Source organism: Chelonoidis abingdonii, unplaced genomic scaffold (genome assembly GCF_003597395.2).
Source record: "Chelonoidis abingdonii isolate Lonesome George unplaced genomic scaffold, CheloAbing_2.0 scaffold0024, whole genome shotgun sequence".
Taxonomy (NCBI): Eukaryota; Metazoa; Chordata; order Testudines; family Testudinidae; genus Chelonoidis; species Chelonoidis abingdonii.
Window position 1 is genome coordinate 21,044 of NW_027424285.1, and position 10,099 is coordinate 31,142.

The following is a 10,099-nucleotide window of genomic DNA, read 5'->3' on the forward strand; positions in this document are numbered from 1 at the left end:
CTGGCCAAGTATGTCGGGGAGTTATGGCAGTAATAGGGGTCGAGGCTCGGATAGAAGGCTGAGATCGGGGTGGTGGCATGTCTTATGGGCATGGGCCAAGATGAGGGAACGATGGGACCAGGGCTACTGAAGGGGTGAGCATGAGACAGAGTGGGGGAGATTGGCCTGTGTGCTGTCCGCAGGTGAACTGACAAGAGCGCATAGTGGCCTGTGTGCAGAGTGCAGGCAGTAAGGAGGAGTCACGTCTATAGTCCTTTGGCTTGAGCTATATGAAACCAACCCTTGTCGGGGGGGACCCTGCACAGTCCCCTCTTGTCCCGTCGTTCAGTGAACATACACAGGAAGAGTAACCGCAGGGGTGGCCAGCTCTGAAGCAAGAGCATCGAATATTTACAATGTACATTACCCCGCCACAAGCGCTTCCCCATCAGTCATGCCCCGGCTCCCAGCACTCCTGACCACTGGCGCTCTGGTAGAGGCGATGAAGACGGCATGGTCAGTTCAGGGATCTATATGAGGGCGTGGAACGGGTGTGAGTTTGCGGCAGTATGCTCCGTATGGGGGTCCCTGTTCCAGGAACAAGGTCGATTGGGGCTCTCTAGCGCCGGAGAGTTTGAAGGAGTTTAAATCGCGTGACTAAGGAGTGGGGGGTCGAAGTGGGGGGGGGGGAACGGACAGCAATGGGGGGGCAGAACACCGTGCAGAGAGGTGTCTCCCCTTCAAGTGGGGGCTGACTTTGGGGCTGGGGATGGGGGGGGTTCTCCGGCGGGTGACAGGATGAGGGTATCGGGGTCTCACCGCTGTCCCGTCCCCCCCCAGGTGCTGCAGCAGGTGGGGGAGGTGGTGCGGGCCAGTAGCACTGTCCTGGGAACCGACCATCTCCCGGCAGGTAAGTTGGGGGGTGTCCGAAAGGGAGGGGGCTGGGGATCCTGCCATTGAGGAAGAGGGGGTGTCTCTCCCCCTCACCTTCCCCTGCCTTGGGGTGCGGGATCCTGAGGGCATCTCTCCTGTCTAACCCCCCCGGCTCCCCCCAGATGCCCAGGTCTCCCTTCTCTCCCTGCTGCGGCATCTCTCCGCCTGCTGCCCCACGGAGTTCCAGGCGGCCCTGCTGGCCCTGCCCCCCGACGCCAGCGCCCAGATCAGTGGGGCCCTCGGCTCAGCGTGAGGTGAGTGGGGCGGAACGAGGAGGTGGGGGGTCCTGCCGAGAACGACTCTCACCTCTCACCGCACCTTCTCTCCCCTCCAGGGACATGGCCCTTCCTTGGTCACGTGACCCCGGCGAGTACAGTCAAGCCCCCTCTGCCTGTTCTCCCCCCAGATGGCCAGCTCTGGGCCCCCCAGATTGTTCTCATCATTGGGGAGGCCCTTCAGGGCATATGATTGAACTGTCTGCCTGTATCCAGCGCCATCGTGGGGAGGACTCTGTGGTCTTGTCTGCTCTGCCTGTCTTCTCACTCGCCATCACTGTGAAGAAGGGATCCGAGTACTGTTTGGTCACCAGTTGCCTGTAACTTTCACCCACTGCCCACGTGGAGGGGTAGCTCCTATCATTCACCAGGGCTGCCTGTAGTTCGATTTCCTCCACCAACGTAAGAGCAAATTAGAGATGTGGTATGAATGGATTCTGCCTGTACCCGTCACCAGTGGGAGGAGGACTTCAGTTACAGTGTTTGATCCTCCTCCTGCCTCTATGCAGTACTGGTGTGGGAAGAAACCAAGTCACGTTGTGATCTGCTTCTGTCGGTGGTTAACACCATCGTCATGGTGTTGAACAGGATCCTCCCATGTATTTCAGCTTGGATTTGAGGGGCAGTCTCACCTGCAATTGTTGCTGCCCTAAAAAGGGGAGTATTAGTCTCATTGTTATCCAGTTGCCTGTAGTTTTTGGATCCTGTTGTTTGCCTGTATTTATTCTCCCTCTACTGCTGGGAGGTGCATCACTAACCAGTTCACCTGTAGTTTTTTCACCTAGCACACTCATGGGATGACCATGTTCAGCTGCTTCACTGTTGCCAAGAGGGAGGATTTTGTCTGGCTGTTCAACCACCTTGCCTGTTCTTTCACCCACTACGGCTGCAGAGAGTCTGAATCCTGTAGTTACCCTGGTTCACCTGTTGGTTTGTCACCCCCAGCCAAAAGAAGAGGGGTTTTCTTTGCTCAGTTTGCCTGTAGCTTTTCAGTAATCAGCATCTCACATGGGAGTCTGTCTTGTTACTCATCCTATGGAGGAGTTGACTTCCAAGTGTGAACCAGTGTGCCTGTTTCATCCCTCCTCCACTGCAGGGTGAGCCTCGGTTGCATTGTCATCTAGGCCGCCTGTATTTCTTCACCCGCTATCTACTGCAGGGTTTCAGCCTTGGCATTAATATGTTGGACTGTATCTTCCAATGGCAGGGGGAGAATTGACTCACAGGGTGAGTGGTCCAGCTGTCTTCACCTATCACCACGAGGGTGGTTTTGTCTCAGTGCCAGTCTGCTCTGCCTGTATGTTTTCACCTTGAGAGAAGCGGTTTCCATCCTGTTTCTTAATCAGTTTACCTGTGATTTTACTTTTCACCTGCCACCGCCTGGGTGTATTTGTCTGGTTGTTCACTTGGCTGACGTTCTCCCCCTGCCAGAGCAGCCAACATTCTTAGTGCTGGTGGTGTTCTGGGGTGGTTCTAGGTCTGAGCAATACCCCCCGTTCCTGTATTTAACACCTCTTTGACGGTTTGTTTTTTTGGATGAGAAAATCTATATTCTATACCTTGGAATAAAATAACGTTTGCCTGAGACAGCGGGACTCTTCGGGATTGTGGGAGGGGGGCATGAACCTCAAGGTTAGGGGAAAGGAGTGGGGAGGGGGTGGGGGGAAAGACCCATCCCCTGTTAGCAGGGGGGCTAGGGAGATGGTGAGCCTAATTCTGCCCCCTCCTGCAAGGGTGGCAGGTGAGAAAGGTGGGGGCAGGGTAATGCTTGGCCTCCCTTTTGCTGGTGCGGGGAGGGGTCTGAGCACTAGAGGAAAGGAAAAAGCACCTGCTTCCGCTGCCCCCAAATAACTCAGGGGGCAGATTCCTAGTAAAACACTTTAATTAGAACGGATTTGTAATGGGTGGGGGGAAACCCATTCAGCAGTGGGGAGCCTCTTCTCCCCCTGGCGGGGCCGGGCCAGGCAGGGCAGGGCCCCTAGCCTGGGCGGAATCGGGCCCCACGTTTGAGGAGAATCGGCCCGTAGGGCTCGGCCTGGACCAGCTGCAGGAACTGGAGCCCGCAGAGAACTGCAAGAGAGGGGGGAGGAGTTAGGGCTGATGCCAACACACCCAGCAGTGCCCACTCTACAGCAGGGCCCCACACCCACTGGAGCCCAACCCTCTGGCAGGGGGCAGTAGAGCCCCACACCCATGGGGCTCACCTGGTCAGTGGGGGGCAGCAGGGACCCACAGCCACTGGAGCCCAACCCACTGGCAGGGGGCAGCAGGGACCTGGAGCTGAACCCACTGGCAGGGAGCAGTAGGGCCCCACACCCATGGGGTCACCTGGTCAGTCGGGGGCAGTAGGGACCCACCACTACTGGAGCCCAACCCAGTGGCAGGGGGCAGCAGGGACCCACAGCCACTGGAGCCCGACCCACTGGCAGGGAGCAGCAGGGACCCACACTCATGGGGCTCACCTGGTCAGTAGGGGGCAGCAGGGCCCCACACCCATGGGGCTCACCTGGGCAGTGGGGGGCAGTAGGGCCCCACAGCCACTGGAGCCCAACCCAGCAGCAGGGCCCCACTCACCGAGGCAGAGGTAGAAGATGCGGCTGGCGATGATGCGTGAGGTCGTGGTGGGCACCAGGGACCGGAAATCTGTCTCCTCGACCTGCTCCAGCTCTGCGGCCACCAGCCTGGAGGGGAGACAGAGACAGAGCCAGCGCCAGCGTAGAACCCAGGAGTCCGGGCCCCCCGCTCCGTGCCAGGCCCCGGCCCACCTGCGGATGTACTCCAGTGTGATCAAGTCTCTGTCAGGGGGCAGCTCCAGGCTGACTTCAGGCAGCTCGGGGACGATGGGCAGGGCCTCCTCGGGCTCCGGCACCAGCCTGGGGACAGGGCAGAGCATTAATGGGGGTCCGGGGGGGGCTATACCCCTGCCCCCCCCTTGGGGTCTCACCTTCTCTCCTCGGGGGTCACCAGGCTGGGGCGTGGCACCTCCTCCTCGGTGGTCTCCAGGGAGATCTCTGCCAGGGGGCCAGGAGCAGGGCTGGGTCAGTGCTGACTACGCCACCCACCCTGCCCTGGCTGGTGCAGGGGAGAGACCACCCCAGAGCCCCTCCCTGGGGCATGGAGCCCCCTCCAAGCTCCCTCCCTGCACCCCCCAAGCTGAGCCCCCCAGCCCCCTCCCGGGGCACGGCGCCCTTCCAGCCCCTCCCTGCCACCCCTAGCTGAGCCCCCTGGCTGATCCCCCCTTCCAGCCCCCCCCAGGGCACGGTGCCCCCTCCAGCTATCCTCTCCCTGCACCCCTAGCTAGCCCCCCCAAGTGAGGCCCCCCCAAGCCCCCTCCCTGGGGCCACAGAGCCCCCTCCAGCTTCCTGGCACCCCAACCGAGCCCTCCTGACCACTGTAACCTAGAGCACTGCCCCCCGTTCGAACCCCCCCAGCCCCCCTCCTGGGGGCATGGTGCCCCCTCCAGCTCCCTCCCTGCACCCCCCAACCGATCCCCGTGACCATGTACCTACAACCACGCGCCCACCCCCGTCGACCCCTCCAGCCCCCTCCCTGGGGGCACCGGTGCCCCCCCCAACCCCTCCCTCTGCCACAGCGCCCCCAGCTGAGCCCCTGTCCCTCCCTGCGGCACGGTGCCACCCAGAGCCTCTCCCCATGCCACAGCGCCCCAGCTGAGACCCCTGTCCCTCCCTGCGGCACGGTGGCCCCCCCAGAGCTCCTCCCCGTTGCCACAGCGCCCCCACTGAGCCCCCTGTCCCCTCCCTGTGGCACGGTTTGCCCCCCAGAGCCCCTCCCTGTGCCACAGCACCCTTAGCTGAGCCCCCTGCTTAGTCCCCCCCCCCCGTCCTTTCCCTGCAGAATGTCTCCCTAGTCCCCCCCCCACATTGAACAACTCACTGCAGGAGACCATCACAGGATGCTGGGCTCTAGGGCCTCACGTGCAACCTAGAAACAGAGGGTTGACACTCACAGCGTCGGGGAGGGGAGTGGGGGTCCAGTGCGTTACAGGCAGGGAGGCCTGGGAAGCCCGACTCCTGGGTTCCTCCCTGGCTCTGAGAGGAGAGTCGGGGACTAGGGATAGAGCCAGCGGGAGGGGGGACTGGAAGGCCCGGACTCCTGGGTTCTCTCCCTGGCTCTGGGCGGCCAGTGCGAGTCCAGGGGATAGGAGTGTGGGGGCTGGCCAGGGGCGCCCCAGGTACCTCCAGTTCGCTGGACTGGCTCTTCTTTTCTCTCCTCCTCGCCCGGAGAGCCGCGTAGTCCACGGGCTTGCAGGACGGCGCAGCGCTGCCACAGGGCGTGCAGCTCGGGGGGCAGCCAGCCTGGGGGGCACAGACAGGATGTGAGCGGGTTAGGACCAGCGCAGGGGACCCGAGGGGAGCGGGGGGCACTCACCATACGCGGGCTCTTTAGCATGCTCCGCTGGGGTCCGCCGCTGCCCTGGCTGGCACCTCCACCATCACTGGAGCAGAGGACCAGGTGGAGTGTGGGGGCTGGAAGCCAGGACGCCTGGGTTCCTCTTCCCAGTTTAGGGAGAAGAGTGGGAGTTAGTGGTTTCGTGGCCGAGGGCTGGACACTCACCCGCGGGGGCTGGGACTCGGGGGCTGGCACTCCACCAGGAGACTGCGGGGACTCCAACTGGGGGCCGGGACTCACCGGGGGAGGGCAGCATCGCCAGGGGTGGCACTCCAACCGGGGTGCTGGCACTCACCAGGGGCTGGGACTCGGGGTGGCTGCCACTCACCAGGGGGACTGGGACTCCAACCGGGGGGGCGGGACTCGCAGGGGGCTGGCACTCCAACCGGGGATGGCTGCACTTCACCAGGGGGCTTGGGAACTTCAGGGGTGGCTGGCACTCACAAGGGGGCTTGGACTCGGCGGTGGCTGGCACTCACGGACTGGGACTCACCAGGGTGGCATGGCACTCACCAGGGGACGGGGACTCGAAGGGGGTGGGCCTGGGCACTCACCAGGCGGGCTGGGACCCGGGTGGCTGGCACTCACTGGGGGACGGGACTGGGGGGGGCTGGCACTCACCAGGGGGCTGGGACTCGCAAAGAGGATTCGCCAGGGGGCCAGCACTCCGCCGGGGGGGACCAGAACTCCAAGCGGAGGTGGCTGGCACTCACCAGGCGGAGCCTGGGCTCGAAGGGCGGCCAGTTACTCGCTGGGGGGCCGGGACTCCAAGCGGGGGGCTCTGGGCACTCACCAGTTGGGCCTGGACTCGCAAGGGGGCCGGCACTCGCCAGTGGGGCCGGCGGACTCCAAGCGGCTGGGGCTGCCACTCACAGGGGGCCTGGGACTCGCAAGGCACTCGCGCGTTGGGCCGGGACTCCAAGTGGGGGCTGGGACTCCAAGCGGGGGGCTGGCACTCACCAGGCGGGCCTGCGGACTCGCCAGGGGGCCGGCACTCGCCAGGGGCCGGGTGACTCCAAGCGGGGGCTGGCACTCACCAGGGGGCCTGGACTCGCAAGGGGGCCTAGCACTCGCCGTGGGGCCGGACTCCAATTGGGGGCTGGGACTCCAAGCGGTGGGGGCTGCGCACTCACCAGGGGCCTGGGACTCGCCAGGGGGGCCGGCACTCGCCAGGGGGCCGGGGACTGCCAAAGCGGGGGGCTTGGCACTCACCATGGGGCCGGCACTGGGCCCGCACATCCAGGCATCTGTTTGTTGAACTGGTCCCGTGGGATCTGGCTCACCTCGTCCAGGAAGCGGCGCGGGCGCCGGGGGGCTCGCGGTGGGGCCGGCTCGTACACGGCCAGCTCCAGCTGTGGGGCACAGGGTGGCACAGGTGAGCCACGGGGGCCCTGCCCAGGACAGACCATCAGCTGCGCTAGGCCCCCTACTTACCTTCGGCGCTGATTGGGGGCGCTCCACCCTTTGGGAGTCACAGCTGGGGGTAGGGGAGGGGGCGGCAGCCCTGGCTCCCTTCGGGGGCTCAACTCTGTGGGCAGAACCAAGCAAGGGTTAGAGGCTCGAGACCCCAGGCCCCTCCCCCTTCCCCCTCATCCCACAACGCACCGGGCGGAGGGGAAGCTCTCGGCAGCCGGGCCAGCCTCGGCAGGATGGGGCGTCTCCACTCGGCTGGGGGCTCCTCACCCACCCTGTGGGGGAGACAGCAGGCACCCCGGCCCCCATTCCCTTGCCCCCCGCTAGCCCCTCCAAAGGGGCCCCTTGTATGGGGAAAGGGCCTGTGCCCCATCCTGGGCGCCCCTAGAGGGAAAAGGGCCCGTGCCCCATCCCGGCGCCCCCTGAGGGAAAGGGCCCCGTGCCATCCCGGCGCCCTAGTGGGGAAAGCCATGCCCACCCCAGTGCCCCCTTGTGGGAAAGGGCCTGTGCCCCATCCAGCGCCCCCTTGAGAGGGAAAGGCCCCATTCCCCACCTCCGGCCAGCCCCACCTGGCCCCTAAGGTGGAAAGGCCCCGATGCCCCATCCCGTACCCCCTAGAGGGGAAAACGACCCCATTCCCCACCCCCCAGCCAGCCCCATCCAGTGCCCCCTAGAGGGGAAAGGCCCCCATTCTACACCCCCAGCCAGCCCCACCCCGACACCCCCTAGTGGGAAAGGCCCCATTCCCTATCCCCGGCCCCCGGCCAGCCCCGCCCCTGTCCCCCTAGAGGGGAAAGGCCCCATTTCCTGCCCCCGACCAGCCCCACCCTGACACCCCCTAGTGGGGAAAGGCCCCATTCCCCACCCCTGGCCAGCCCCACCCTGACACCCCCTAGTGGGGAAAGGCCCCATTCCCTACCCCTGGCCAGTCCCACCCCCGTGCCCCCTAGAGGGGAAAGGTCCCGTGCCCCATTCCCTGCCCCTGACCAGCCGTACCCCAGTGCCCACAAGAGGGGAAAGGACCCAGCCCTCCAGCCAACCCAACCCCAACTAGTGTGCCCTAGAGGGGATGCCCCACGTTTGCCCCCTTACCGGGTTGGGGGTGACAGTCTGGCCGTGATCTCGGCCTCCCGGGCTCTCATCTCCTCTTCCAGCTCTGGAGGGGAGAAGGAGGTGTGAGATGGGGCTGGGGTAGGGAGATGAGCCCTTTGTCCTCCCTCCCCCAGGATCCCTGTGGCCCCCCCACCTTCCATGGGGGGTCTCCTGGGGGGGGCGAGGGGCAGGACGAAGTCCTCCTGCTCGGCCAGCAGGTCGATCTCACGTGCCGTGATCTCTGGGAGTTCGCGCTCGCCCTGTGTGGGGGGAGAAAGGGGGTGTCACATTACGGATATGCCCCCCCATCCCATATCCCCCATAACCCTACGCTGCAATCCCAGCCCCCCCAAGGCCTGGTTCCCCTAGGCTGCCCCCCATCCCAGACCCCCATAATCCCAAGATTCCCCCACATTTCCACCCAGATCCCAGCCCCCAAGTTCCCCCCACACCTCGATTTCCAGCAGCATGATGGGCTCCACCTCTTTCATGGTGATGATTTCGGGGGACACAACCGTGATGGGGGGCACTTCTGGGTGGGGTGAGAGAGGCGGTGAGCAGGGGCTTAACTCCCACCCTGATTCCCACCCACCCCCACAGAGCCCTGGGGAAATGGAGGGGGGGCAATGACATCAGACCAGATCTTGGGGGCATTAGAAAGGAGGGTTCGGGGGACCGGGGACCAGGGAGACTAGCTGGGCTGGGCGAGCCTGGGGTTACTGGTTACACTGGGATGAACTGGAACTAGGGCACCGGGTACAGTAAAATGGCTTTACTGGGGTTATACTGGGCCACTGGTGACAGCAGATATGTGGGGGCCCTGGGCTTTACTGGTTATACTGGGACAGTGGGTATACTGGTTACACTGGGACGCCAGCTGCACTGGGCTACTGACATTGCTAGGTGGATACAGACATCACCAGCTACACCGGGAAGCCAGAATGTCCTGGTTATACTGGGAGACGGCAGTTACTGGTTATACTGGGATTCTGTGGTTTACTAGTGATGCTGGGATGCTGTGGTTACTGGGTATACTGGGAAGCTGTGGTTACTGGTTAGAGTAGGATACGGGTTCCACTGAGACTCCATCCATACCATACCCCCGGCCCACAACTCACTGACTCACCTACCCTCCTGCGCCGGGGGGATGGGGGTGGTCTCTCTGGGGGCGTGGGAGCCTCCAGAATATGTCGAATCTGGGGGAGAAGCAATGTCACAGGTCAGCCCCATCCCCCCATGACCCCAGAGGGGAGGCCTGGAGATAGTCACAAAGGAGGGGGAAACAGGATGGGGGGGCATCATTACTGTTGCTGTGGGATGGGGGCATCGGCAGCAGAGACATGGGGGGTAACTGTGGGATGTCAGTGGGGCTGGACAGTTAGGGTATGGGGGGTATCTGTGGGATGTCAGTGGGGCTGGGCAGTTGGCGTATGAGGGTACCTGTGGGATGTCAGTGGGGCTGGGCAGTTCGGGTATGGGGAGTACCTGTGGGATGTCAATGGGGCTGGGCAGTTGGGGTATGGGGAGTACCTATGGGATGTCAGTGGGGCTGGACAGTTGGAGTATGGGGGTACCCAAGGGATGTGAGTGGGGCTGGACAGTTGGGGTATGGGGATACCTGTGAGATGTCAATGGAGCTGGTCAGTCAGAGTATGGGGGGTACCTGTGGGATGTCAGTGGGGCTGGTCAGTCAGAGTATGGGGGGGTACCTGTGGGATGTCAGTGGGGCTGGTCAGTCAGAGTATGGGGGGTATCTCTGGGATGTCAGTGGGGCTGGACAGTCAGAGTATGGGGATACCTGTGAGATGTCAATGGGGCTGGTCAGTCAGAGTATGGGGGGTACCAGTGGGATGTCAGTGGGGCTGGTCAGTCAGAGTATGGGGGGTACCAGTGGGATGTCAGTGGGGCTGGTCAGTCAGAGTATGGGGGGTACCTGTGGGATGTCAGTGGGGCTGGTCAGTCAGAGTATGGGGGTACCTGTGGGATGTCAGTGTGGC

General features: G+C 63.5%; 2 protein-coding genes across 2 annotated transcripts in view; one reads left to right on the forward strand and one right to left on the reverse strand.

Annotated features, from left to right (window-relative positions):
• LOC116839013 (importin-4-like) overlaps positions 1 to 2,772 on the forward strand; it is a 4,115-nt gene extending 1,343 nt beyond the window's left edge. The window contains exons 4-6 of the mRNA XM_075061349.1: positions 820 to 889; positions 1,035 to 1,166; positions 1,247 to 2,772. Of these exons, the coding sequence (XP_074917450.1) occupies positions 820 to 889; positions 1,035 to 1,165 (201 nt within the window). The 3' untranslated portion in view covers position 1,166; positions 1,247 to 2,772. The remainder of the gene's footprint in view (positions 1 to 819; positions 890 to 1,034; positions 1,167 to 1,246) is intronic.
• Positions 2,773 to 3,051: 279 nt separating this feature from the next.
• REC8 (REC8 meiotic recombination protein) overlaps positions 3,052 to 10,099 on the reverse strand; it is an 11,316-nt gene continuing 4,268 nt past the window's right edge. Inside the window, 19 exon segments of the mRNA XM_075061342.1 lie at positions 3,052 to 3,257; positions 3,762 to 3,868; positions 3,953 to 4,060; positions 4,132 to 4,198; positions 5,082 to 5,103; positions 5,384 to 5,449; positions 5,451 to 5,503; positions 5,577 to 5,619; positions 5,621 to 5,643; positions 6,810 to 6,840; positions 6,842 to 6,949; positions 7,032 to 7,061; positions 7,064 to 7,125; positions 7,203 to 7,285; positions 8,103 to 8,166; positions 8,257 to 8,362; positions 8,555 to 8,634; positions 9,229 to 9,298; positions 9,543 to 9,606. Coding sequence (XP_074917443.1) covers positions 3,166 to 3,257; positions 3,762 to 3,868; positions 3,953 to 4,060; positions 4,132 to 4,198; positions 5,082 to 5,103; positions 5,384 to 5,449; positions 5,451 to 5,503; positions 5,577 to 5,619; positions 5,621 to 5,643; positions 6,810 to 6,840; positions 6,842 to 6,949; positions 7,032 to 7,061; positions 7,064 to 7,125; positions 7,203 to 7,285; positions 8,103 to 8,166; positions 8,257 to 8,362; positions 8,555 to 8,634; positions 9,229 to 9,298; positions 9,543 to 9,606 — 1,279 coding nt within the window. The 3' untranslated portion in view covers positions 3,052 to 3,165.